This window comes from Salmo trutta, chromosome 27, assembly GCF_901001165.1.
Source record: "Salmo trutta chromosome 27, fSalTru1.1, whole genome shotgun sequence".
NCBI classification, from domain to species: Eukaryota; Metazoa; Chordata; class Actinopteri; order Salmoniformes; family Salmonidae; genus Salmo; species Salmo trutta.
The window spans coordinates 12,428,957-12,455,851 of record NC_042983.1 but is presented as its reverse complement, the minus strand read 5'-3'; the positions used below and the strand labels follow the sequence as shown (position 1 = coordinate 12,455,851).

General features: G+C 43.1%; 1 protein-coding gene across 6 annotated transcripts in view; it reads left to right on the top strand.

Annotated features, from left to right (window-relative positions):
- Positions 1 to 932: 932 nt before the first annotated feature.
- Positions 933 to 26,895, top strand: part of LOC115164321 (autism susceptibility gene 2 protein) — a 388,322-nt gene continuing 362,359 nt past the window's right edge. For 4 of the 6 annotated variants that reach the window (XM_029716686.1, XM_029716688.1, XM_029716685.1 and 1 more), the window contains exon 1: positions 935 to 2,403. In XM_029716686.1, the coding sequence (XP_029572546.1) occupies positions 2,110 to 2,403 (294 nt within the window). In that variant the 5' untranslated portion in view covers positions 935 to 2,109. Of the gene's footprint in view, positions 2,404 to 26,895 lie in introns of all 6 variants that reach the window. The other 2 variants (XM_029716684.1, XM_029716683.1) reach the window with 2 other exon arrangements.

Here is a 26,895-nt window from a genome sequence, read left to right as displayed (position 1 = left end):
TCCTCTATACCTGTCCCTCTCTAATCTCCTTACTGAATTATTTCATTCAAAGCAGTTCAACAGAGAGAGAATATATCACTGCAGTGCAGCGGAGGTTGCAGTAACAGGAGAATGATATAACACTATGTCTTCAGAGACTATTGCCAATACTAAATGATTGGGGTGTTCTCTGGTTAACGTTTTCTACAATTTACTACTGAATTGGTGACATTTACTTCATATACTGTTTAGCCCACCCGCAGTTTGCTCCTCCCTGTGCTAATTGTTATATTTCTTTCCGTTTTGGATAGTGCTGCACAGGCAACAAAAGGACTATACAGGAATAATACAGTAGGCCTATGTAATTACTTTGCACCTGGCTGATACAAATACATAATGCTTTCCTGTGAGAAGGCTTGAGGTTGAGCCTTATGCTATGTGGTTTTATAGTGTATATTAGGCTGTCTGTTCTCTTACACTTTCACTGTGTGCACTGAATGGTGGCGGCTGGTAGTAAAAATGCAAAAACCATGTGCTTATTTCCCATGCAAATATGTGATGAGGTGAAGTGCAGAAACAGAAGCCTCGTTGAAGTATCTACTCAGCAGAATGGAGATATAGCCTAGAGAACATACAATGGTGAAGAACGGACACCACTGGAGCGGAGAGTGCTACACACAATTCAATGTGGCTAGTAGCCTATCCAAATAGATACATAGGCTACAATGATTAAAGAAGCCTATCCTCTGCCCACTCAAGTCAAATCGCGCATTATAGTTGGAAAAGTGTTATAGCCTAAAGGTGTTGGCTATACTGTAGAGATTGGCATATCGGTAGTATACTTTTTGGGGAAGTCTGACAGACTGATACGCATTTGGCAACTGTCAAACTGCTGACAGACCGCTCACCAGTAGCCTGGGCAGTGGGGCATTTCTATTCGCTAACAGTAGGACGTCAGAGTGGGGGCGACTACATGGACCCGTAGGCTGCGACAGACGTATTTGTAGCCAGTTAAATTACACAAAAGGAATGCGAATATTGTAGCCTATGCCTCATCACAAAGTTACTGTGCGGAATTTAAAAGTAGGCCTAGGCTATATATAAACTAGCTCACTTCCTTTGGGTAATTTGCAGAGCTGGCGGAAGTAGCCTACGTCAGTTATATCGGCTCTCTGAGGCTTATATTGTACACTAATTTCAGATGTAGGGAAAAGAGGGGAGAGTAGATTTGAATCACCCCCTGTCGCTTTAAGGACACTTATCAAAGCTTTGCATATATGCGAAAGGGAAAAATACGATGAGCCACGAGCAACTGAGCAACCAAGGACGGAATTCAGGAGTGGATTGATGTATAACTTACACGGGCCTGGAATAGCCGATGCCTTTGCCTTATGGGGTTTGATCATATACAGTGGATTGTCGTATGCTGAAGTCGCTAAACGGAGGATCATTTGGAAAATATTGCGCATAAGTAGCGAGAGATTTGGAGATCCCTGCCCTCGTGGATTTTATCGCGCAAAGGTTTAGCCCTACGGTGGAACTTGTCAGATGAATATGGTTAACCGTTGAAACTCGCTAATAGCCTACAGAGAGGATTAGCAACTTATGTAGCCCATTATCTCACCCATTATTGATAAGCACCTAATACGCATTTTGACGGATATTATCTAGACTCTTTTTTTTGACAGTGGATCATGGATTGGGTGGTGGAAAACAACGGGCAGCGACATGATTTCTCAGCGCTGTCTGCGGTATTCAGCTATTAACATTGTGTTATTCCAATGCAACAAAGTTGCAAAGGAAGTGGAGTGCATAAATTGTAACTATTTCGCTGTTTTGCACCTGCTTATGTGAAGAACGCGTCGACGTTACAGTGTCTAATCGCTTAAAATACGTGAGGATTTGCATCGCTTCTTCCTCGCCCGCATGGAATATTTGAACATTTGTTTATTGTATTCGGGAGGTTTATATTCAAGGTCATTCCGTGAATCTGATTACTTATAGATGTATTATTTATACATCCGTATCTACTAGTGATAACACTATAGTTTATTATTTCGGTTGGCCGCACAGGGAATCCGCTTTACGTTAGGTGATTTATAGTGATTTTGTCATTGCAACATTTCTAAAATGGATGGAAAATTGAAGCAGAGCCAGAGATCCCGTTCCAAACGTGAGAGGGTACGGAGACGGGAGGCAGTGGGCAAGGATGCCCGCAGTCCGAAACCTTCGTCTTGTTCAGATAGGGAGCAAAGTCCTGGGAGGGATCTCGCCTCCCAGAATGGTAAAAAGTCTCCACACTCAACACCCTCTGCCAGAACCTCGCGCCCCCCTCGTCGAAAGAGACGAGAATCCAGTTCTCAAGAAGAGGATATCATTGATGAATTTGCCATTGCCAGTTTCGTCAGCCTGGACTGTCTGGAGGTAAGGCTTATAATTACACATGTCGAACACCTCCGTATTTGCATAAGTTTTCAGCTTGACTAATGAGTTGCTATTCATGAAATGCTGTCACATAACGGTTTGTTTGACAGCAAATAAACAGGTGCTCTTTTCTCTGCGGTGTTGATGAGTGGAATGACTTGTAGATCTTTTTCTTGTAGTTATGGCTTTCCTTGTTATATAGCTATTGTGCTCAACAAGGGTCTGCAGACCCTTTAGATTCATTTGATACACAATTTACATAATTTCATGCATCTATAACCATGTGGATTGTGCATATATTCAATGGATGGTCCAGCGTGTCTTTGATCATCTGTTTCTAGTAGCTTTGATGGTGATTGAACCTCAGGTGAGAGGTTGTGGATTAGTCATCTCTATCCTTAGATCTCATTGTGATCTATTGTAATAACATGAAACATCTGTCCAAGCTCTAGAGTTGTCTAAAAAAGTTTACATTTGTATTGGTCATTGGTAATTAATACCTCTTTTGTATTGGTAATTAATAATTATGTGAGGCCTGCGTAGTATCTGCAATAATTCCTTTAGCCTACATGTTAGTGGCTGGCTGTGGCTGCAAAGGTCAGAGGATCTAAACCCATAGACATCTGCTACTACTTTACTCAGTTGAGTGTGATGATGTAAGCAACACAGTGTGTTGTAATTGCTGCTTGTTCCCCACAGGGACAAAACCATGTGCATGGTACAGGACTGCATTATGTAGCTTGACCTATTGGTTTATTACTAGATTTGAGTGCATACATATTGTCCCTGATATATTTTTTGTTGTGGATATAAATGGCCAACAGTGTTTACTCACTGGGAGCTTGTCATCAATTTGTCACCTCTCATCTGTTAACAAGGTTAACCTGTCAGGGTCCCAGTAATTGCATTGCTCTTCCATTAACTTAAGCCTTCAATGCCACTTACTGGGGTTCAGTGTGAAAGAAGATAGTGTCTAAGAGGAGGGTGCAGAGGGTACATGGAAGTGTGTGTATGTAGGAGAGGGTGATGGGGAGAGGCTGTGTGTGTGTGTGTGTGTGTGTGTGTGTGTGTGTGTGTGTGTGTGTGTGTGTGTGTGTGTGTTTGCGCATGGTTGTATTATATTCTCAGATGTGAGATTTTTTTGTGCGTGCCTCCGTTGCTTGCTGCTTATGGCAGTCTGACAGGTTCTGCCTCTGAAAGGCCTCTGGGAAGTCTGAGCAAAGTGCTTCTCAAATAGGATCTCACCAGGAGAGCAGTGGATAGGCTGTCAACAGGGTCTCGTCCTTCAGTGACATCTACAAGTGAATGAATGCTGTACTCGACCAGACAGCGAATCAGGCACGATGCAGCTTTCATCAATCCATTTAATTAATTCCATCAAATGGATAGTTGTCATATTTGCATGATAATGGGTTGAATGCAGTGATAGTTTGCATAGAGCCACGTGTGGGTTACACTCACATCTGGAAAGCCTACATATGTGATAGGGCTACGCAGGAATGATGTTAACATTGTTTATAATACGATCAGATGTTCCCCCTAAACGCTAAATACGGCTTCAGTTGAGGTGCAGCCACTCTATGTTCTGTTTATGATTTGTATCAGTAGCAGAGACTATTCATGTGCTACTGATACTTCTTGATACAGGGAGAACCCTATCACCTAGCATGACTGCAGCGCTAATTGCTTATCAATTATCCAACTGGCACAGCACCATTAGCGATTAAATAACACTCTGGCCTATTGCATCATGCTCTAATAAGCACGGTGCGGTTAGCTGAAAGAGTGTTCTTAACCTCGCATAATTCACCGATGGCCAATGCCCTGTTCATGACAGGCCACAGAGCCTGGATCTGATTAGAGTGGGAACCTTCACAGTAAATTGAGATCAATCTCACATTTTTCTCAGGGTTCATTGAACCCATAGCTTGCTGCTCGACAATACTGTACACAGTGTTTATGCGAACGTACATGGTACGTTTTAGCTGCTTAATCTATATGTGGCACTGACTATCCAGTGTAGCCTTTGGAGTGTATTGCTTTCACATTAAACGTGTCTCAGTAGTGGTTAGTATAGCAGCTTTGGATTGATAGGATAAAGATGCCTGCTGCTCTTATGATGGCTTATGCTGTGTGTATACTGCAGCTTGTTCTGCTCCCGTAGCCCATTTTATTATGGCAGGAACCAATCCACAACATTGGCCGCATTTGATTATAGTTTGTTTATTTGTTTGGAGTCCCCATCCGGAAAGCCGCTTACCTGTGTAAATCAACTGTACAAACAAAACCTGCCTGCTTTGTCATATATGGGGGGGGGGGCTATGTTAGAGTGATTGGAAATGCGAGATGAGGTATGTAGAATTGAACCACTCAGTGTGGGTTTGGCAAAGCTTTCTCTCACATGCCTATTAAGACAATTATACAATACTGCTTAAGCCCCTCAAAAGGCCCCCCCATGGGTAATGAACTAACAGCAACAATAAGAAAATGTTGCAATTATCCACCTTCCATAATAGAAATGAGATGTGTGATTCCCCCCCCCCGCCCCCCCCCCTCTCTTTGTGTGACGCTGAGACGAGAGTGGCAAATCCCCCTCGCTAATCCAGAGTTGATTCTTATGTTCATCTGTTTAGGCATGAACTTTATAATTTATATGTTTTTTCTTTTACTGCTTTCCCCCCCTCTAACCATCAGAACTACATTCATTTGTAATATTTGGAATGTGTGTGTGTGTGTGTGTGTGTGTGGGGGGGGGGGTGTTATTACACTGTCTTACATTATATCCTTTAAAATAGTATATTACTTGTCATAAACAAACATGTCAAGCCAGTAGCCTACTGCTTTCTGTTATAGCAGTTGTAATAGAAGCTGCATATGTAACACTTCAGCAGTGTGTTGGAGGATTAAACGGAAAGCTGTACATCAACAGTATAATCGATTTCGATATCTCTAGTTGGGATGCTGCTAAAAGCTGTTGCTAGAACAACTCAACAGTGTGTTGAACTACAAGCCATACAGCAACACCTATAGTATTTGGTCTCTTGTTCCAGAGGCCTGTTAACCTGTTTTTTATGGTCTTCATGTTGCAATACCGCTCAGTGTTTTCGTTGCTCTTGCAGTGTGATGGCTGTAGTGCAACATTCCGAGCCTGACACGTCCCGTGAAGAAAGGCTTATTAAGGCCCATGGGGTGTCCCTGGGACCCATCTCTCCCAAACTGTCATGCTCGGTGGTGGAGAGAAAGTGGAGAGAGAGAGAGCATCCTTTTGGCTATGCTGCTGAGGCTGTGTGTCCAATATATATATAGACATATTATCGAAATATATTCTCCCTAGGAAGGGAATGTTCTCTCCAGAGGGTTTGTGGGGATGTCACATGCACCCCTTATGGTCCACCTGCTGAACCGTCATTGTCTGTTATGAGAATTAATGAATAGCTTGGCTGCTGTGACGATCACTAGTAGTGTCTTCACTGACATGTTCAACCTCTCCCTGACCGAGTCTGTAATGCCTAGATGTTTCAAGCAGACCACCATAGTCCCTGTGCCCAAGAACGCCAAGGTAGCCTGTCTAAATGACTATCGCCCTGTAGCACTCACACGTCTGTAGCCATGAAATGCTTTGAAAGGCTGGTCATGGCTCACATCAACACCATCATCACAGACACCCTGGACCCATTCCAATTCACATCCCGCCCCAACAGATCCACAGATGACGCAATCTCTATTGCACTCCACACTGCCCTCTCCTACCTGGACAAGAGGAACACCATAGCACAGCGTTCAACACTATAATTCCCTCCAAGCTCATCACTAAGCTCAGGACACTGGGATTGAACACCTGCCTCTGCCACTGGATCCTGGACTTCCTGACGGGCTGCTCCCAGGTGGTTAGGGTAGGCAACAATACATCTGCCACAGTGACCCTCAACACAGGAGGCCCACAGGGGTGCGTGCTTAGTCCCCTCTTGTACTCCCTGTTCACCCACAACTGCATGGCAGCACACGACTCCTACACCATTATTAAGTTTGCTGACAACACGACGGTGGTTGGCCTGATCAACAACGACGATAACCGCCTATAAAGAGGTCAGTGACTTGGCAGTGTGGTGCCAGGACAACAACCTCTCCCTCACCGTCAGCAAGACAAAGGAGCTGATTGTGGACTACAGGAAGCAAAGGGCCGAGCACACCCCCATCCACATCGACGGGGCTGTAGTGGAGCGGGTCGAGAGCTTCAAGTTCCCCTGTGTCCACATCACTAAGGAATGATCATGGTCCACACACACCAACGCTGTCTTGAAGAAGACACGACAACGGCATGGGCCCTCAGATTCTCAAAAAGTTCTAAAGTTGCACCATTGAGAGCATCGTGACTGGCTGCATCACCGCTTGGTATGGCAACTGCTTGGCATCTGACTACAAGGCGCTACAGAGGGTAGTGTGTATGTCCCAGTTCATCACTGGGGCTGAGCTCCCTGCCATCCAGGACCTAGGAAGGCCCTAAAAATGGTCAAAGTCTCCAGCCACCCGAGTCATAGACTGTTCTCTCTGCTACCGCATGGCAAGCTGTACCAAGTTATTGTTACTCATTGTGTATTTATTCCTTGTGTTATTATTGTTCTATTATTTCTCTTTCTTTGTCTCTTCATTGTTGAGAAGGGCCCGTAAGTAAGCTTTTCTCTACACACGAAATAACATCTGCTAAACACATGTATGTGACAAATACAATTTGATGTCACTGTTAGTCTACACCTGTTGTTTATGAAGCATGTGACATAACATTTGATTTGATTTGAGATGTGTTACGTGCTGCTGATTTTGATTCCCTTTTAATTTGGTTGTTGTTTCCCTATGAGAGGTATTGCTGCTCTCTCTGTCAGTGTAATAGCTAGATGTGCTGCTGAGTTGTTGTTTCTTGCGCCTTCCTTTCTCTCTCTTGATCTGCTTTGTGTGGTGAGTGACAGGATGTAATTATCAAGTGATTAAGATGTTGTCTTGAAGCCTGAGAAGGATTAGACCTTTGACTGGTTAAAATTGCCTGTTAATTCGCTGGCTGCTTTGCCTTTTATTTATGGGATTTCCTGAGTCTGACCAGGCTCTGCTTTCCTCTGTGCTCATTCACTCATAATCAATGAAACAATGTTGAATAAAAAGGTTAAATAATACCTTATTTGGAGATAATGTCTCCCCGTTTGCCAATAAAGCAGCATTATTTTTGCATAATGGTTTACATTATGTGGCATTTGGCTGCAGAAAATGCAAAATTACTGGCTGGCAATGAGGCATGTGAAAGATTTTACATTAAATTAATGAAACATAAGTAGTAGGAACACTAAGTGCCTCATTAAATCATGTGTGTTTTCCTTTTGGCCTAGTCCCCTCATTGACAGAGAGCAGTTGAACAGACAGTGATTGGCTTGCTGGTTCATACTCTCATGTAGTTACATCAACATCTCTCAAGTGGACCCCTTTGTAAAACTTGTTTGTTTGAGGAGGTCTATACAAGTACTTTTCTGGGCACTTGGGCCTATCATGTACAAAGGTCTATTGGCTGGCTTTGCCGAGTAGCGTATTTACAAAACCCCCCCTGCTTTCAGAATAAAGTAGTAAGTAAAAAGGCAATTTGACGTTTTATTTACGATTGGAACATTCAGTGCAGTAGAGAGGACTATTGCATACAGTCAGTAATACAATACCTGCATCATCATGCAGATCAACTAAACATCAACTTTATACTCACAACAAATAAGTATAGACATAATTTACTAATCACCACCATTCTATGTTATTATGCACGCCTTTATGAGTGAACTGAGGATAGTCCCAGTCAGTATTAGATAGAATGTCGTGGCCCCGCCCGCCTGTGGTGAAAACAACATGTGGTTACCTACACTCTTAGGGAAAAAAAGGGTTCTTCGGCTGCCCCATTGTTTTATTAAATTAAGAATTTAAAATTTCATGGAATATCCTTGTGTGTAGCAATGTCACATTGATAATTTAATTGAGACAAAGCCTTTTCATTGTTAAAATAGAAGTAGGATTTTCAGAATTTGAATACTGACGTGTAATGGGTGCGTGCTGGTGGCAGGGAAGTCAGGCGCAGGAGAACGAACTTGGTATAAACGGAGTCGTTTAATAAGTGCTCACAAAACTCCGAAAACCAAAATATACAAAATAATAAAAGTGGGTACAAAACCCGTCGCAAACCAGAACATAACTTGCACATAACATACAATCACCGACAAGGACATGAGGGGAAACAGAGGGTTAAATACACAACATGTAATTGATGGGATTGGAACCAGGTGTGAAGGAAGACAAAACAAAACCAATGAAAAATGGATCAGCGATGGCTAGAAGGTCGGTGACATCGACCGCCAAACACCGCCCGAACAAGGAGAGGGACCGACTTCGGCGGAAGTCATGACATAACGTCCGTTCGTATATTAGAATATTCTAATAACCGTGTCCATCCCTAATTTCCGTTAGCTTTCTCATGATTGGAGGGTTTGAGCGTTTATTTTGAGAGATGCCGTGACTGGCTATATCTCTATAGAGGGTCTCGGAGCATGTTTTCTTTATAAATTACTCTAGCTGTGAAGGCAATTAGCGTAACAGTTGTCGACATGCTCCCTCCTACAAATGTGAGATAGGAACATTAGCTCTGAGGGGAATAGTCTTTCTGGTTGGAGTGATACTAACAATAATTGCTGCAGAGCTCTATTCCCAGCCTGAAATAAGATATTGAGGTGGCTGCTGCTTGCCGTTGCTGCTGCCTCCATTGGCCTCCCTCTGTGCTTCTCTCTGCCTTCCTTGTTAAAGAGCCACTGAACACGCCGATTGGCATGTGTGTTTTTCTGTTGCTCGTTAGAGAAAGAGATTTCAGTCTTAAAGGTATGTTTCCTGGCTGATTCTGCGTTTAGTTCATGAGGTTTGTCCCCCATCAGACACTGTAGACACCGAAGCCTATTTCACTTCTTCAAAATGATTGTAAGATTGTAAGAAATCTGTAATTTTGTCGTTTTAGTTGCGCAATTTTACATCTAACTACGCAACATGTCTTATGTAAACAAAGTCGGAACTGCTGGGAGGGTCTGTTTCACAGTCTTTGCTATTGAATAAATAGCGAGCACCGCAGGTGTTCATCCTATGTTAGTGGGCAAATGGACATTGTCAAATCAAGACCCAACCTTAATTTACCCGTTGTGATGCACGGATGTTCCAAACTCCGTTTTAGACGAGTGACTTTGTGACCAAAATGTTCCTATTTACACTTTGTAGTCAATTTTGACACTAGAATAATTGCTTCTGACTCATAATGATGCCACAGGCTATTTTCAATGGGATTCATTGCTTTTTAAAGGCTTGCGCTCTTTAAATGTGGAATTCAGAAGTCAATGAGGTGCTTCAGCTGCCGATCACATCTCAGAAGGCCTCTTCAGCGGAGACAGACAGAGCTGTCTGTCTGTCAAATATTAGCTTTTGTGTGAGAAGAAATCCAAACTTGGACTTGGACTGATGTTGTTTTCCAACAGAATAATAAGCAGTGCCTGGCCAAGTTCATAGAGCTTAGATAAGAGTTGGTTACGCAACGCTGGGGAATCTGTCTCATTTAGATTTCTACTTTTACCCCTCATTCTTTATCAGTCTTTTTATGGCTAGTTAGCCAATGCTGAGCTGCTTTATTTTCTCATGTGGAAGCAAAGCGCTTGTTCCACTCCGTGGGTATATATATATACTATGCATATAAATAAAGCAGTTCCTTGGTTTTCTTTATCTTTAGTGTCTCTGAAGTCCATGTTAAACTGACTGCGTCTGTAGGAACAGTAGGCAAGGGTTTTTCCATATTTTCCTTCTTACACAATATTTTGTGTAAAGATATAGACATGCGAGATGTAGTTAGTACATTATGCTGGACTTCTGCAACCAGTTTGGCAGGAACAGTGAGAAAGAGATCTAACACTTATGACGCAGGTTGACAGATGTGCCATAGTATTGGGTATCTCAGATCTAGAATCAGTGCTTTCTCTCCTGACTTCTGCATTATGGGGGTTATATACACCTAAAAGGGTTCTTCAGCTGTCCCCATAGGATAACCCTTTTGTTTCCAGGTAGAACTGTTTTGGTTCCAAGTTGAACTATTTAGGTTTCCATGTAGAACCCTTTCCACAGAAGGTTTTACATGGAACCCAAAAAGGGTTCTACCTGGGTTCTACCCATCTCCCAGTCCCTGCTGCTGAAAAACATCCCCACAGCATGATGCTGCGACCACCATGCTTCACCGTAGGGATGGTGCCAGGTTTCCTCCAGATGTGACGCTTGGCATTCAGGCCAAAGAGTTCAATTTTGGTTTCATCAGACCAGATAATCTTGTTTTAGGTGCCATTTGGCAAACTCCAAGCAGTCTGTCATGTTCCTTTTACTGAGGAGTGGGTTCCGTCTGGCCACTCTACCATAAAGGTCTGATTGGTGGAGTGCTGCAGAGATGGTTGTCCTTCTGGAAGGTTCTCCCATCTCCACAGAGGAACTCGAGAGCTCTGTCAGAGTGACCATTGGGTTCTTGGTCACCTCCCTGACCAAGGCCCTTCTCCGATTACTCAGTTTGGCCGGGCGGCCAGCTCTAGGAAGAGTCTTGGTGGTTCCAAAATGTTTTCCATTTAAGAATGATGAAGGCCACTGTGTTCTTGGGGACCTTCACTGCTGCAGAAATGTTTTGGTACCTGTCCCCAGATCTGTGCCTCGACACAAGCCTGTCTCGGTGCTCTACAGACAACTCCTTCGACCTCATGGCTTGGTGTTTGCTCTGACATGCATTGTGGGTCCTTATATAGACACGTGTCTGCCTTTCCAAATCATGTCCAATCAATTGAATTTACCACAGGTGAACTCCAATCAAGTTGTAGAAACATCTCAAGCACGATCAATGGAAACAGGATGCACCTGAGCTCAATTTTGAGTCTCATAGCAAAGAGTGTGATTACTTACGTAAATAATATATATATATATAGGTGTGTCGATTGCTGTGGATTTTTTTTATTTAATCCATTTTAGAATAAGGCTGTAACGTAACAAGATGTGGAAAAAGTCAAGGTGTCTGAATTCTTTCCGAAGGCACTGTAACTCTCCCCCACAGCCACTGCTTGCTAGGGATGGGTGAAAAATTGATACATTAGATTATCACAATCTTCTTTTTGACGATATTACATAGATTCTACGTCTCCAACTACCGATTCTTGCAAGGCTGTTAACGCTAGCTAGCACTACTTGGCTGTACCTGTGCCAAAACTCTGGTATTTCTCCTTCTTCTTTTTAAATAGACATGTTTTCAACACTTTTATTTCCATGACTGATCAAAGCTCGTTTTCTCATGACTCTACTGTCCCTCTGCAGCAGACATATAGTGAGCAATATATTTGGAACATCGAATCGCAATAAAATCACAGTATCGAATCGCAATACAAATACAACCGTATCGGCATCTAAGTATCGTGATAATATCGTATCATGAGGTCCCTGTCAATTCCCAGCCCTAAGATTTGCATTTGGTATCTCCTTTAGCTTCTTACCCAACTGCTCTCTATGTGTTGGTGGAATTATCACTGCTGTGGTTGTTTGTTAAAGGACAAAACAGACTATCGAGGAATGGTTAAAAGGAATTGGTGGCTATTCTTTTGCCTTTCACCAGAACATCGACCGTCATTTCCTGTTAATTTTACTATTAGTTAAGTAACTGTAGTGGCGGCCTGTAGTCTTCCAGGCTACTGGTTAATTAACTCCTGTCTGGCAGGCAGCAGAGAGAATCCTTCTGCCTGGCAGGCAGCAGAGAGAGAAACCATCCCAGTGCATAGCCTCACACAGCACAGTGCATAAATCCTCCTATTTTCATTATCTGCTCCAGGTGTTGATGAAACAATTCCCCTGCTGGATAATCATATTTCCCATCCCGCTTGCCAAGAAAGACTGAGGAGAGAGGAGAGAGAGAAGAGAGAAGAGAGAAAGAGAGTGAGAGAAAGGGAGCTCCGATCTGCATCCGTCTGAATGACTAGACTCCCCCTCTTCCCAGCATTTCAATTTGCACAATAATACTAGGGGAGGAAAAGGGGCAGGAAACAGAGGCCGCAGACACTGACAGGCAGACTACACTCAGGAAGGGAGGGATGTATGGAGGAGGAGGAGGAGGGAGGGAGAGAGGGGTGTGTGTCTGTGTGTGTGTAATAGGGTGTTCTAGCCGAGTGACGCCACCATGGTACAGTGGTGCCACTCAGAGCAGGGGTTGTGTGATATGAGTGGTTCTGTGTGTGGTAGAATGTTTCAGCCGGGTGACGCACGCCACCATGGTACAGTGGTGCCATTCGGAGCAGGGGCTGTGTATGTGTGGGGAGGGGGGATTACAGAGTGACAGTGAGTGACAGAACGGTGGCCGTCGTCATGTGTACTCACAGCCAGATCCACCCGCGCCATAAATAGAAAGAATGTCATGGCACAGCAGCTCAGCCATCATAGGCGACGATTGATGCTAAACAGAGAAACAGGCAGGCGAGTAATGGACGGAGGGGGGGGGGGGGGGCAAAGCTCTGCTGTGACTACCATGGTGGGAATGCAGTCGCCTGAGCTGACAATTGTCAACACATTTAGCCAGGCTGCTTCACTGAAAGACATTTATCAGTACAGGTAATTGACTTGACAAACATACAGACATCTGAGATATGTTCTTTTGGTAGAGTGATTTGTTTCCATTTGTACCGGTAGCTACATTTTGTAGTAGTTGTTAGTCAGTGGGTGGTTACTAGTGTTTAACCATAGGAAAGGGAGAAAATCACAGCACGGGCATAGTCCTACCCTATACTACACTACACAGTGATTCTGCTATCCTATAGACAGAGGTGTACCCTACGCAGTGGTTCTGCTATCCTATAGACAGAGGTGTACCCTACGCAGTGGTTCTGCTATCCTATAGACAGAGGTGTACCCTACGCAGTGGTTCTGCTATCCTATAGACAGAGGTGTACCCTACGCAGTGGTTCTGCTATCCTATAGACAGAGGTGTACCCTACGCAGTGGTTCTGCTATCCTATAGACAGAGGTGTACCCTACGCAGTGGTTCTGCTATCCTATAGACAGAGGTGTACCCTACGCAGTGGTTCTGCTATCCTATAGACAGAGGTGTACCCTACGCAGTGGTTCTGCTATCCTATAGACAGAGGTGTACCCTACGCAGTGGTTCTGCTATCCTATAGACCAGGTATTCCCAATTATATTTAAAAAAAAAATTCTTCAAGTTTTCAAAGAGTACATTTATATTTTCCAACAGGGCTATACATTTGGGTGAGGTTATTTCTCGCCTGAGTAGCCTCGTTTCACTGCCAAAAATGTTATTAAACCATCTAGTGTTCAGCAAAATAACAACACAATGTCTAATACAGGTAGCCTAGTCAAATAATTAACATCCAATCACATTAACCGTTACTCTCTTACGGGAATTCCACTAACGGTCTGTATGTAGCCAAACGTAACTGCTGCTCATGTTGGAATCTGTACTGATGGCGCAAAAGCTATGAAAGGGAGACATAGTGGAGTGGTAACGCACGCGCAAGCAGTTGCTCCCGACGCCACTTGGGTACACTGCAGCATCCACCGAGAGGCTCTTGCTGCCAAGGGAATGCCTGACAGCTTGAAAGACGTTTTGGAAAATGGTTAACTTTGTTAAAGCAAGGCCCCTGAACTATCATGTATTTTCTGCACTATGCAATGATATAGGCAGCGACCATGTAACGCTTTTACAACATACAGAAGTGCCCTGGTTATCAAGGGGCAAGGTATTGACAAGTTCTTTTTAATTGAGAGACGAGCTTAAAGTTTTCTTTACTGACCATCATTTTCACTTGTCTGACCACTTACATGATGACGAGTTTCTCACACGACTGGCCTATCTGGGTGATCTTTTTTCTCACCTGAATGATCTGAATCTAGGATTACAGGGACTCTCCGCAACTATATTCAATGTGCGGGACAAAATTGAGGCTATGATTAAGAAGTTGGAGCTCTTCTCTGTCTGCATTAACAAGGAAAACACACAGGTCTTTCCATCATTGTATGATTTTTTTGTGTGCAAATGAACTCAAGCTTACAGACAATGTCAAATGTGATATAGCGAAGCACCTGAGTGAGTTGGGTGCGCAATTACGCAGGTACTTTCCTGAAACAGATAACACAAACAACTGGATTCGTTATCCCTTTCATGCCCTGCCTCCAGTCCACTTACCGATATCTGAACAAGAGAGCCTCATCGAAATTGCAACAAGCGGTTCTGTGAAAATTGAATTTAATACTGCCAGATTTCTGGATTGGGCTGCGCTCAGAGTATGCTGCCTTGGCAAATTGCGCTGTTAAGACACTGATGCCCTTTGCAACCACGTACCTATGTGAGAGGGGATTCTCGGCCCTCACTAGCTTGATTTAAGACTGAGACTCTCTCCAATACAACCCAAAATTGCAGAGTTATGTGCATCCTTTCAAGCACACCCTTCTCATTAATCTGTGGTGAGTTATTCACAATTTTCGATGAACAAATAAGGTTTTATATGTAAGATGGTTAAATAAAGAGCAAAATTATTGATTATTATTATATTATTATTTGTGCCCTGGTCCTATAAGAGCTCTTTGTCACTTCCTACGAGCCAGGTTGTGACAAAAACTCACACTCATTCTTAAGTTTAATAAATGTATAGTATAGTGGGTGTGTGTGGCAGGCTTACAATGATGGCAAAAAAAACAACATTTGAGAGTGCGCTGACTCTGGTGCTAGAGGGGGTACGCAGCTTGAAGGTTGAATGTTTGAAGGGGTACAGGACTATAAAAAGTTTGGGAACCACTGCTATACCCTACACAGGGGTTCTGCTATTCTATAGACAAAGGCCTACACTACACAATGGTTCTGCTATCCTACAGATAGAGGTCTACCCTACACACTGGTTCTGCTATCCTACAGGCAGAGGCCTACCTACCCTACACACTGGTTCTGCTATCCTACAGGCAGAGGCCTACCTACCCTACACACTGGTTCTGCTATCCTACAGGCAGAGGTCTACCTACCCTACACACTGGTTCTGCTATCCTACAGACAGAGGCCTACCCTACACACTGGTTCTGCTATCCTACAGGCAGAGGCCTACCTACCCTACACACTGGTTCTGCTATCCTACAGGCAGAGGCCTACCTACCCTACACAGTGGTTCTGATATCCTACAGACAGAGGCCTACCCTACACACTGGTTCTGCTATCCTACAGGCAGAGGCCTACCTACCCTACACAGTGGTTCTGTTGTTTGTTCTGCTACAGGCACTGCAAGAATCTGCCTGTCTGGCTGAATCTGTCCGGTTGTTCATTTATTTTGTAAGTAGATACATGTCAGGAATCCAAGGCAGACAAAGAGTAAGTGAGCTAATGTGTAATTTGGGGCCCGTAGGTCAAAAACACAAGCCATTGTTCAGTGCAGCAGAATGCACAATGTTTTTTCTGTTCAAGCACTGCAGCCCTATAAGCCCTTCAGAGGAAATGGATGGGAGGGGTGAAAACAAGACAGATAGGAAGAGCGAGAGCGAGAAAACGTGTTGTAAAAAATCAAACAGTAATTGTGTTGTTTCCCTAACCTGAAGTCATGGGAGTAGAAGAGGCTTGTGTTCCCATAGTAACCCAAGCTTCTATATCTCAGTAAAGATATAGTCCTGGGCTGGGGCTTTGCCTGAGTGTTGATTTGCATGCTTGGTGGTTTTTAGGAGTTTGCCCTCAGCCTCTATATCGCCACAATTGGATTACATGATTGGGCTGGAAGCTGGTAGCAGGCATCTGCTGCTCTGAACACCATCTTATCAGTGGCAGCACATTCCAGTGTGGAGAAGGGAAGAAAGGCTGGGCTGCCACCTTGCTAACAAACCAACCCCCACAGGACAGGAGAAGGCAAAACAGCAATCATATGCTGGTTTTCCGCACGCGAGCTGGGAAGTGAACACATGAGCTGTATGGTTATAGTAACACCACTGAATGTTGTTTCCATTGGGGCCAGGTAGCAATAGGATGATGCTGAGATGTGGAACGGGAGGCAAAAGGGAGAGAAAGAGAAGTGTTAAGAGATGGGCAAAATGGAGCGAGAGAAAAGTGGAAAGAGATCTACACCTTCTGTGGACACAAGCTATTCATCATCAGTGTTCTGAAAGCATTTTCTTGTTCTCCATTGAGATGTTTGCTGTTTCTGTTGAATTTCTTTATCTCATATGAGACATCCTGTTCTTCAGTGAATGTTTTTGTTCCGTTACAGATGCAGTACCTATCACCTTCACTAAAGCTACGCCTTTATTGAACTGCATTGCATCATCATCTATCTGTAAAGACCATCTCCAATGAACGACCAGCTCCCAGAAATCTTTATTTTAAGCCACTTCTGTATGAAAAGCTCTATATAAAATAAATGTATTATTATTATTATTAAACCAGGTTCACAACATCAGATATATACTACAGTATAGTCTGTTTAAATACAGCTCCATTACTTTACAAGAAAATACACAACAAGGTGGCAGGCAGCAAATACAATGTTTCTACTGTATGGTTAATATGGAATACTTTTTGACAAGGCACTAGAGAAGGGATATTCTTTGAAACCTTGTGTGAATAAAACCAACAGAACCCAGTCATACCTCAGCAGCAGGCCCTCCTGCAGCCTGACCCTCACGCTCTCTCTGTCGTCATTGCTGTACTTTTTAATATATGTGGTGCGTCTAAAAGACGGCTTGTCAAAGTTATTCAGCCTGCGGTGTGCAGCTAAAAACGTCCGTCCTGAATGGCTGACTGCAACACACACAGTGCTGTGCTCCCTAGGAGAGGAGGAGCTAGGCAAGCTAACTGAACATGATATACAGTACCAGTCAAACGTTTGGACACTCCTATTCATTCAAGGGTTTTTCTTTATTTTTGACTATTTTCTACATTGTAGAAAAGTAGTGAAGACATCAAAACTATGAAATAACACATGGAATCATGTAGTAACCTAAAAAGTGTCTGGTACTGTATATTTGATCTCAACCACTGAACTGACCTCCTAAGGCATTTTCAAGTGACTCTATACACTTTGTAGACAGCCTCACAAGTCCTCAACTGGCAGCTTCATTAAATAGTACCCTCTGTCCAGTGTCTGTGTTCTTTTGCCCATCTTAATCTTACATTTTTTATTGGCCAGTCTGAGATAAGGCTTTTTCTTTGCAACTCTGCCTAGAAGGCCAGCAATCCCGGAGTCGCTTCTTCATTGTTGATGTTGAGACTGGTGTTTTGCGGGTACTATTTGAGGACTTGTGAGGCGTCTGTCTCTCAAACTAGACACACTAATGTACTTGTCCACTTGCTCAGTTGTGCACCGGGGCCTCCCACTCCTCTTTCTATTCTGGTTAGAGCCATTTTGCACTGTTCATTTCTCAGAACAAGAATAGACTGACAAGTTTCAGAAGAAAGTCCTTTGTTTCTGGCCATTTTGAGCCTGTAATCGACCCCACAAATGCTGATGCTCTTGATACAGAACAACAGTTTTCAGCTGTGCTAACATAATTGCAAAAGGGTTTTCTAATGATCAGTTAGCCTTTTAAAATGATAAACTTGGATTAGCTAACACAACGTGCCATTGGAACACAAGAGTGATGGCTGCTGATAATGGGCCTCTGTACGCCTATGTAGATATTCCATAAAAAAATATGCCATTTCCAGCTACAATAGTCATTTACAACATTAACAATGTCTGCACTGTATTTCTGATCAATTTGATGTAATTTTAATGGCCATGCTTTTCTTTAAAAAACAAGGACATTTCTAAGTGACCCCAAACTTTTGAACAGTAATGTACCTTATGGTTAATAAACAACTCTAAAATCTGATTTCTTTTGCAGAAATTATGTTTTATCGGGGGGGGGGGGGGGGGTCAGTCAAATATTACAATTGTTCATAGAGAATTTTTTTTTATTGGATGTTCTGAGTCTGTCAATGCTTAAATAACATCAGAAGACCCTATATAGGCCCCCCATATCAGACCTATGCCCCTTCTACCCACCCCATGCCCCCCACCCTTGTGGGAAGGACCTCAACATGACAGCAGGACATATGCCCAGGCCGTGAGCAGGGCAACAGGCTCAACCCCCACTATTACACCCGTCTAAGCCCCATCCTGCGACCTAAGAGGTATGTATCAGATGCTCAACATGCTCTGTTCACATCTGCTGTGATGGTCCGGCTCTAAAACACACAAAAACAACACTAGACACTATGGAACACAACGCTTTTACTAGCTCATCCTGGAATATACAAGGTCTGAGGTCATCTGTCTTTGGCGTAAAGAGCAGGAACCCAGACTTCATCATATAAATTAGGAAATACAGACATTGTCGTCCTACAAGAACATGGTATAAAGGAGACGGACCCACGGGTTGCCCTCTAGGTTACAGAGAGCTGGTAGTCCCATCCACCAAACTACCAGGTGTGAAACAGGGAAGAGACTCAGGGTGTATGCTAATTTGGTATAGGGCAGACCTAACCCACTCTATTAAATTAGTCAAAACAATAACATTTTACATATGGCAAAAAATGAATAAGGAAATTATCTCAACAGAGAGAAATTTCCTTGTGTGCTACCTATATCCCCCCAACAGAATCCCCATACTTTAACGATGACAGCTTCACCATCCTAGAGGGTGAGATCAAAAATATACAGGCTCAGGGTCATGTACTAGTCTATGGCAACCTAAATGCCAGAACTGGGCAAGAACCCAACACCCTCAGCACACAGGGGGACAAACACCTACCTGGAGGTGACAGCATTCCCTCCTGTATATGTCCCCCTAGACACAACAACGACAACATAACCAACAGAAACGGGTCACAACTCCTGCAGCTCTGTTGGACGATGAGCATGTACATAGTCAATGGTAGGCTTTGAGGGGACTCTTATGTTAGGTACACCTACAGTATTGCTCATCTCTCGGCAGTAGTACTGTAGACTACTTTATCACTGTCCTCAACCAAGAGTCTCTTAGAGCGTTCACAGTCAGTCCACTGACACCCCTATCAGATCACAGCGAAATCACATTCTACTTGAACAGAGGCATCAAAGCCAAAGGAATTGAATAATATTAAGAAATGCTATAGATGGAAGAAAAATAGTGTGGAAATCTACCAAAAAACAATTAGTTAAAAACAGATTCAGTCCCTTCTAGATAATTTTCTCGACAAAAGGTTTCACTGTCCACCAAAAACTTAAAGACCCAGAAAACCTGATCCTACGCCTTCACTATAGTGAATCACGAAAACAATACAGAAATACACTATGGAAAAATAAGAAATAACATGTCAGAAATCAGCTCAATGTAATTGAAGAATCCATAGAATCTTACCACTTCTGGGAAAATTTGAAAACTGAACAAACAACAACATGAAGAGATATCTATCCGAAACGGATATATATAGATAAACCACTTCTTCAATCTTTTGGGCTCTATAACAAAGAACAAACAGCAAAGACATATACAGTTGTTGGAAGTTTACATACACTTAGGTTGGAGTCATTAAAACTTGTTTTTCAACCACTCCACACATTTCTTGTTAACAAACTATAGTCGGTTAGGACATCTACTTTGTGCATGACACAAGTAATTTTTCCAACAATTGTTTACAGACAGATTATTTCACTTATAATTCACTGTATCACAATTCCAGTGGGTTAGAAGTTTACATACACTAAGTTGACTGTGCCTTTAAACAGCTTGGAAAATTCCAGAAAATTATGTCATGGCTTTAGAAGCTTCTGATAGGCTAATTGACATCATTTGAGTCAATTGGCGGTGTACCTGTGGATGTATTTCAAGGCCTACCTTCAAATTCAGTGCCTCTTTGCTTGACATCATGGGAAAATCAAAAGAAATCAACCAAGACCTCAGAAAAAAATGTGTAGACCTCCACAAGTCTGGTTCATCCTTGGGAGCAATTTCCAAATGCCTGAAGGTACCACGTTCATCTGTACAAGCAATAGTATGCAAGTATAAACACCATGGGACCAAGCAGCTGTCATACCCCTCAAGGAGACGCGTTCTGTCTCCTAGAGATGAACATACTTTGGTGCGAAAAGTGCAAATCAATCCCAGAACAACAGCAAAGGACCTTGTGAAGATGCTGGAGGAAACAGGTACAAAAGTATCTATATCCACAGTCAAACGAGTCCAACATCGACATAACCTGAAAGGCCGCTCAGCAAGGAAGAAGCCACTGCTCCAAAACCGCCATACAAAAGCCAGACTACGGTTTGAAACTGCACATGGGGACAAAGATCGTACTTTTTGGAGAAATGTCCTCTGGTCTGATGAAACAAAAATAGAACTGTTTGGCCATAATGACCATCGTTATGTTTGGAGGAAAAAGGGGAAGCCTTGCAAGCCGAAGAACATCATCTCAACCGTGAAGCACGGGGGTGGCAGCATCATGTTGTGGGGGTGCTTTGCTGCAGGAGGGACTGGTGCACTTCACAAAATAGATGGCATCATGAGGCAGGAAAATTATGTGGTTATATTGAAGCAACAACTCAAGACATCAGTCAGGAAGTTAAAGCTTGGTCGCAAATGGGTCTTCCAAATGGACAATGACCCCAAGCATACTTCCAAAGTTGTGGCAAAATGGCTTAAGGACAACAAAGTCAAGGTATTGGAGTGGCCTTCACAAAGCCCTGACCTCAACCCTAAAGAAAATATGTGGGCAGAACTGAAAAGGTGTGTGCGAGCAAGGAGGCCTACAAACCTGACTCAGTTACACCAGCTCTGTCAGGAGGAATGGGCCAAAATTCACCAAAATTATTGTGGGAAGCTTGTGGAAGGCTACCCGAAACATTTAACCAAAGTTAAACAATTTAAAGGCAATGCTACCAAATACTAATTGAGTGTATGTAAACTTCTGACCCACTGGGAATGTGACGAAATAAATAAAAGTTGAAATAAATAATTCTCTCTACTATTATTCTGACATTTCACATTCTTAAAATAAAGTGGTGATCCTAACAATTACATTGAATACACTACAGGACAAAATACAAACCCTCAAACCCCAAAACGCCTGTGACTAAACACTCCTCTGGCCGGAACAATTGCCCTCCCAGGCCCATGGCTGCGCCCCTGCCAAGTCATGTGATTTCTTTATATGAACTGTAACTCGTTGAAATTGTTGCATGTTGCTTTTACATTTTTGTTCAGTGTATTTATAGGGATAGGGTGTCATTTGGGGCGTAGTACTTGATCTCGTGGTTGTGACTCCTGGCCGGAGGAGTGTTTAGTCACCAGAGCATTGCTCATCTGTCATTATAGAGGCTGGATGTCTGGCTGGAGAGATAGGCCTAGGGCCTGGGCTAATAACCTGATGGTGCTCTGTGGGCTTGTGGTTCTGGCTCAGTGCCGACTGCTGGGTTTACTGGTTTACTGAATGGTTTACAGTTTCCTTACAGCTCTCCTTTATGGAGTCCTTTATTTTGGGTTTGTTGACACTTTTTCACTTAAGTAGATGTGCTAAGGCAGGTATACCCTTCAAAACCCTCAGGCTACTCTTATTCTTTGATCGTCTTCATGACAGCCTATTTTTGGGAAGTTTATCCTCCCTGATGATGGAGTATAGTTGGCATAAATGTGGAATATTCTCCTAGGTATAATCTGTATTAGCTGACAGGTCAGTCACCATGTGCCTTGACATATTTTGGCATGGTAGCATGCCGCTTCAGTATGTTTCAGCATTTGTTACAAATGGCTTGTCGCCACAAACTTCAGAACCATAGGAATTAGTGTAGTTGCAATCCAGATCTCCCGTTTCAAAGCACAGTGATCCTTGTTCTTCCTAAAGTAACATCACTCAGCCCACGTACAACATAAATATTTCCATTTTAACAGTCTCCTGCTGAAACGAGTCCAAGGCTTCCGCCTTCAGCCAACAACTGGAGGGGAAAGGCTAGAGCGTACTGTCTTTTTCTATTCTCTTTGTATATCTCTTTCCTTCTCTCTTTGTCATTCTCGATCCCTCTCTCCCTCGCTCTCACTCCCCTCCCCTGTCTCTCTGTCCCTCTCCTTCTCTCTCCCTTTCTCTCTCATTCCCTCTGAGAGGACAGTCGCTCACTTTCTGTCCTCCCATAAGAATTCTTGTCAATGTCAGAGGTAGAGGCTGGTGCGTTGTAGTTGAAAAAGGTAAATAGTTTGTCTGCCTGGCTTATAAATAATGTGACTCAGCGTCTGAGAAAATGTGTCTCGATTGCGGCAGCGGGGATGAAATGGCAGGAATATTTTATTAAACCTCTGCTCGGCTACCGAGACACTTGTTTATTCTCACTGATGATTGCTTGTCTGACCTTAGTAACCAGACGGCAATGTTAGATAGAAAATGTGTTTGCCTCTTTTAACTTTGTCATCACTAATGCTTCATTTCTATTTCTCATGATCAATTATGAATTGTTCTATTGTCAAAGGCCATTTCAGCACATTTCCCCCTTAGATTTTATGAGACTGTGCATGTGTTGTTCTGAGGAGTTGTCCTTTCTTGTGTGTATGTGTGGCGCGTGTGTGTGATGTAACTGTGTGCAAACATGAACGTGTTTACAGAGGCCACAGGATATATGGTCCGTTGAGAGTTGGCCGTTGCTGGTTGCGGGACACAGGGGAGTTGTCCTAGGCCCTGTAGCACTGTAGCTGTGCTGTTGTAAGTGAGCGGCCCATGGGAGTGGGAGGCAGGGTGATGAGGTTTCCTGTGTGTGTTTGCCCATGCAGCTTGTTCGGGGTGAGCTCCAGAGTCAAGTGTTGGGTTACACAGCTCAGTAACACTGTTCTGCGTAGCTTACACCACAACACACCCGCACTAGCACGCTGCTTACATTATCCAATAGTGGTATACCTCTCACCTGGTGTACTCTGAGACTAAGAACCCGTCCGTCCCCTGAACTCTGTCGCCAACCTCACGTCACAACGTCCCATGTCTGTTCTCACGTTCGGCAATTGGGCTTTTATACAGAGTATCGGTAATAGAAAGGGAAAGTGTGTTCTCCTGTAATGTGTGTAGAGACTAGAGTTCTCGTGTTCAGCTTGGAAGGGGATTGAATGGAAAATGGTGAGCTTTTCCCTCTTAGCTAGGTTTTAGAAGTAGGGTTTGAAATGGCTGTCTAACTTCAAATGGAGTCGTCAGGTTTTCTCCACTTTCCGATCTGTCATTCAATATTAGGCTGGGGAACACAACGCAACAGCTGTGCTGCTAGCCAGACCCAGCTGTCTGGGAAAAAGAATTCTAACAGTGTAGCTCTTTACACAAGTACCCGTATACAGGTTGAAAATGGCAGATTTGGGCACTAATGAGCGCCTACATTGTAACACAGTGGCTGTACAGTGACATGCTATAAATTACATAAGAGCTCAGGGTCTTCGCTTCACAGTGCAATTTTGGTTTTGACTGACAGCCGTTCTAAACTTGAACACCGCACGCGACAAGAAGTTGCTCCCATCCCTCCAGCTAATTTTGGTTGTCTGAGTGAGGGAAATGCTGTAGAGGACTCAATGTATTTTGAAAGATGAGATGTTGAGGATTATAATAAATACCGCTTTGATGTCATACAAGCAGCCAAATGAGTCCAAATGTGCACTTTACATTTCCATATCATAAAACTCATGTAATATACAGTGTCAACGTTTCTGACCACTATGCTTGATGTACAGTTACAAGATGACATGGCGTCATACCCTGGATTGTTCTGAATGGAATGAGCCTATGTTTGTCATATTGTGAAGAGCATTTGTCAGGCGACTCGGGACTCTATTCTATATAGTGAGGGGGAAAAGTATTTGATCCCCTGCTGATTTTGTACGTTTGCCCACTGACAAAGAAATGATCAGTCTATCATTTTAATGGTAGGTTTATTTGAACAGTGAGAGACAGAACAAAAAATCCAGAAAAACGCATGTAAAAAATGTTATAAAATGATTTGCATTTTAATGAGGGAAATAATTATTTGACCCCTCTGCAAAACATGACTCAGTACTTGGTGGCAAAACCCTTGTTGGCAATCACAGAGGTCAGACGTTTCTTGTAGTTGGCCACCAGGTTTGCACACATCTCAGGAGGAATTTTGTCCCACTCCTCTTTGCTGATCTTCTCCAAGTCATTAAGGTTTCGAGGCTGACGTTTGGCAACTCAAACCTTTAGCTCCCTCCACAGATTTTCTATGGGATTAAGGTCTGGAGACTAGCTAGGCCACTCCAGGACCTTAATGTGCTTCTTCTTGAGCGACTCCTTTGTTGCCTTGGCCATGTGTTTTGGGTCATTGTCATGCTGGAATACCCATCCACGACCCATTTTCAATGCCCTGGCTGAGGGAAGGAGGTTCTCACCCAAGATTTGACGGTACATGGCCCCATCCATCGTCCCTTTGATGCGGTGAAGTTGTCTTGTCCTCTTAGCAGAAAAACACCCCCAAAGCATAATGTTTCCACCTCCATGTTTGACGGTGGGGATGGTGTTCTTGGGGTCATTGGCAGCATTCCTCCTCCAAACACAGCGAGTTGAGTTGATGCCAAAGAGCTCCATTTTGGTCTCATCTGACCACAACACTTTCACCAGTTGTCCTCTGAATCATTCAGATATTCATTGGCAAACTTCAGACGGGCATGTATATGTGCTTTCTTGAGCAGGGGGACCTTGCGGGCGCTGCAGGATTTCAGTCCTTCACGGCGTAGTGTGTTACCAATTGTTTTCTTGGTGACTATGGTCCCAGCTGCCTTGAGATCATTGACAAGATCCTCCCGTGTAGTTCTGGGCTGATTCCTCACCGTTCTCATGATCATTGCAACTCCATGATGTGAGATCTTGCATGGAGCCCCAGGCCGAGGGAGATTGACAGTTCTTTTGTGTTTCTTCCATTTGGGAATAATCGCACCAACTGTTGTCACCTTCTCACCAAGCTGCTTGGCGATGGTCTTGTAGTCCATTCCAGGCTTGTGTAGGTCTACAATCTTGTCCCTGACATCCTTGGAGAGCTCTTTGGTCTTGGCCATGGTGGAGAGTTTGGAATCTGATTTATTGATTGCTTCTGTGGACAGGTGTCTTTTATACAGGTAACAAACTGAGATTAGGAGCACTCCCTTTAAGAGTGTGCTCCTAATCTCAGCTCGTTACCTGTATAAAAGACACCTGGGAGCCAGAAATCTTTCTGATTTTGACATGCGTTTTTCTGGATTTTTTTATGTTATTCTGTCTCTCACTGTTGAAATCAACCTACCATTAAAATTATAGACTGATAATTTCTTTGTCAGTGGGCAAACGTACAAAATCAGCAGGGGATCAAATACTTTTTTCCCTCACTGTACGCACCACAATTACGATCGGCTTCTCTTCATTTCCTTGTAAGATCGTATTCTGTAACTTAGCTAGTCATGTTGACAATAAAACACATTTCAAATGATGCCTACCTGATTTTATAATGGACCATTTTTGGAATGTGTAAACAACAGTAATTGTGTGATGGCAAGGATGTATGGTTGTGTTCTAAACAAAACAACTACACGTGTGTTTGCTGTAGTTCCTCAACAGCACAGCTAGGAGAGCTCAAAATAGCACCTTATAGTTAGACTCTTCTTTGAGTCATAAACGTGCATTGAAATGATGTAGGAACTGTGCACACTTTGGAGAGGTGTGTGTGTGTGTGTGTGGGCACTCAGAGACACCAGTTAGACCTCTCACTTAAACCATTTCTTTCTTAAATTGCACCTACACCAAATTTTCCATGTATATTCTTATGATGTTACTTCATGTATCCAGAGTATTTTCAGATTTCGTTTTCAACAAATGCGGCGAAAAGCATGGTAAATGTAAAATGCACATAAAATCAACATGTAATGTTTGGTTTCAGTCTTGTGTCAGATCAACTGTTTTGTCCTCACTTTTAGTCTTGTAATCTCCAAACTTTTCCCTTTTAATTGCTACCATGGTTATGCATATGCTTTTCATTTTTCTTACGCAAGAAACATCTCTATTTAGCCTTATCCATATAGGCCAATTCCCACAAGTATAAGGGGTTAAGAGGAATACCTTCTTTCTCTTTGTCTGTGAAAATGTAGAGTTACTAATTGGATATTCACTTCTTAGTAATACATTTGAACATATGTAGACAATAGTTTGTTGATTTGCCATTGGTATTTCCACACCTTTTCTGAAATATGATATTTTATTCATAGAACACATTTATGATATGACAGTTCTAGTGACTCATGAAGTCGCAGGAGGTAAAAAATCCATTATGCTGAGTGTTACAGATAAGCTACAGTAGGTCTGAAGCACCACAAGACATTTATGCAAAGTGTTCTTCACTAGTGACAAATAGATCAGAACTTTATTATGCTCTAAACACTGAGAGACTTAATGCCACAATCACTGTTATACATTGATGCTCCCACACT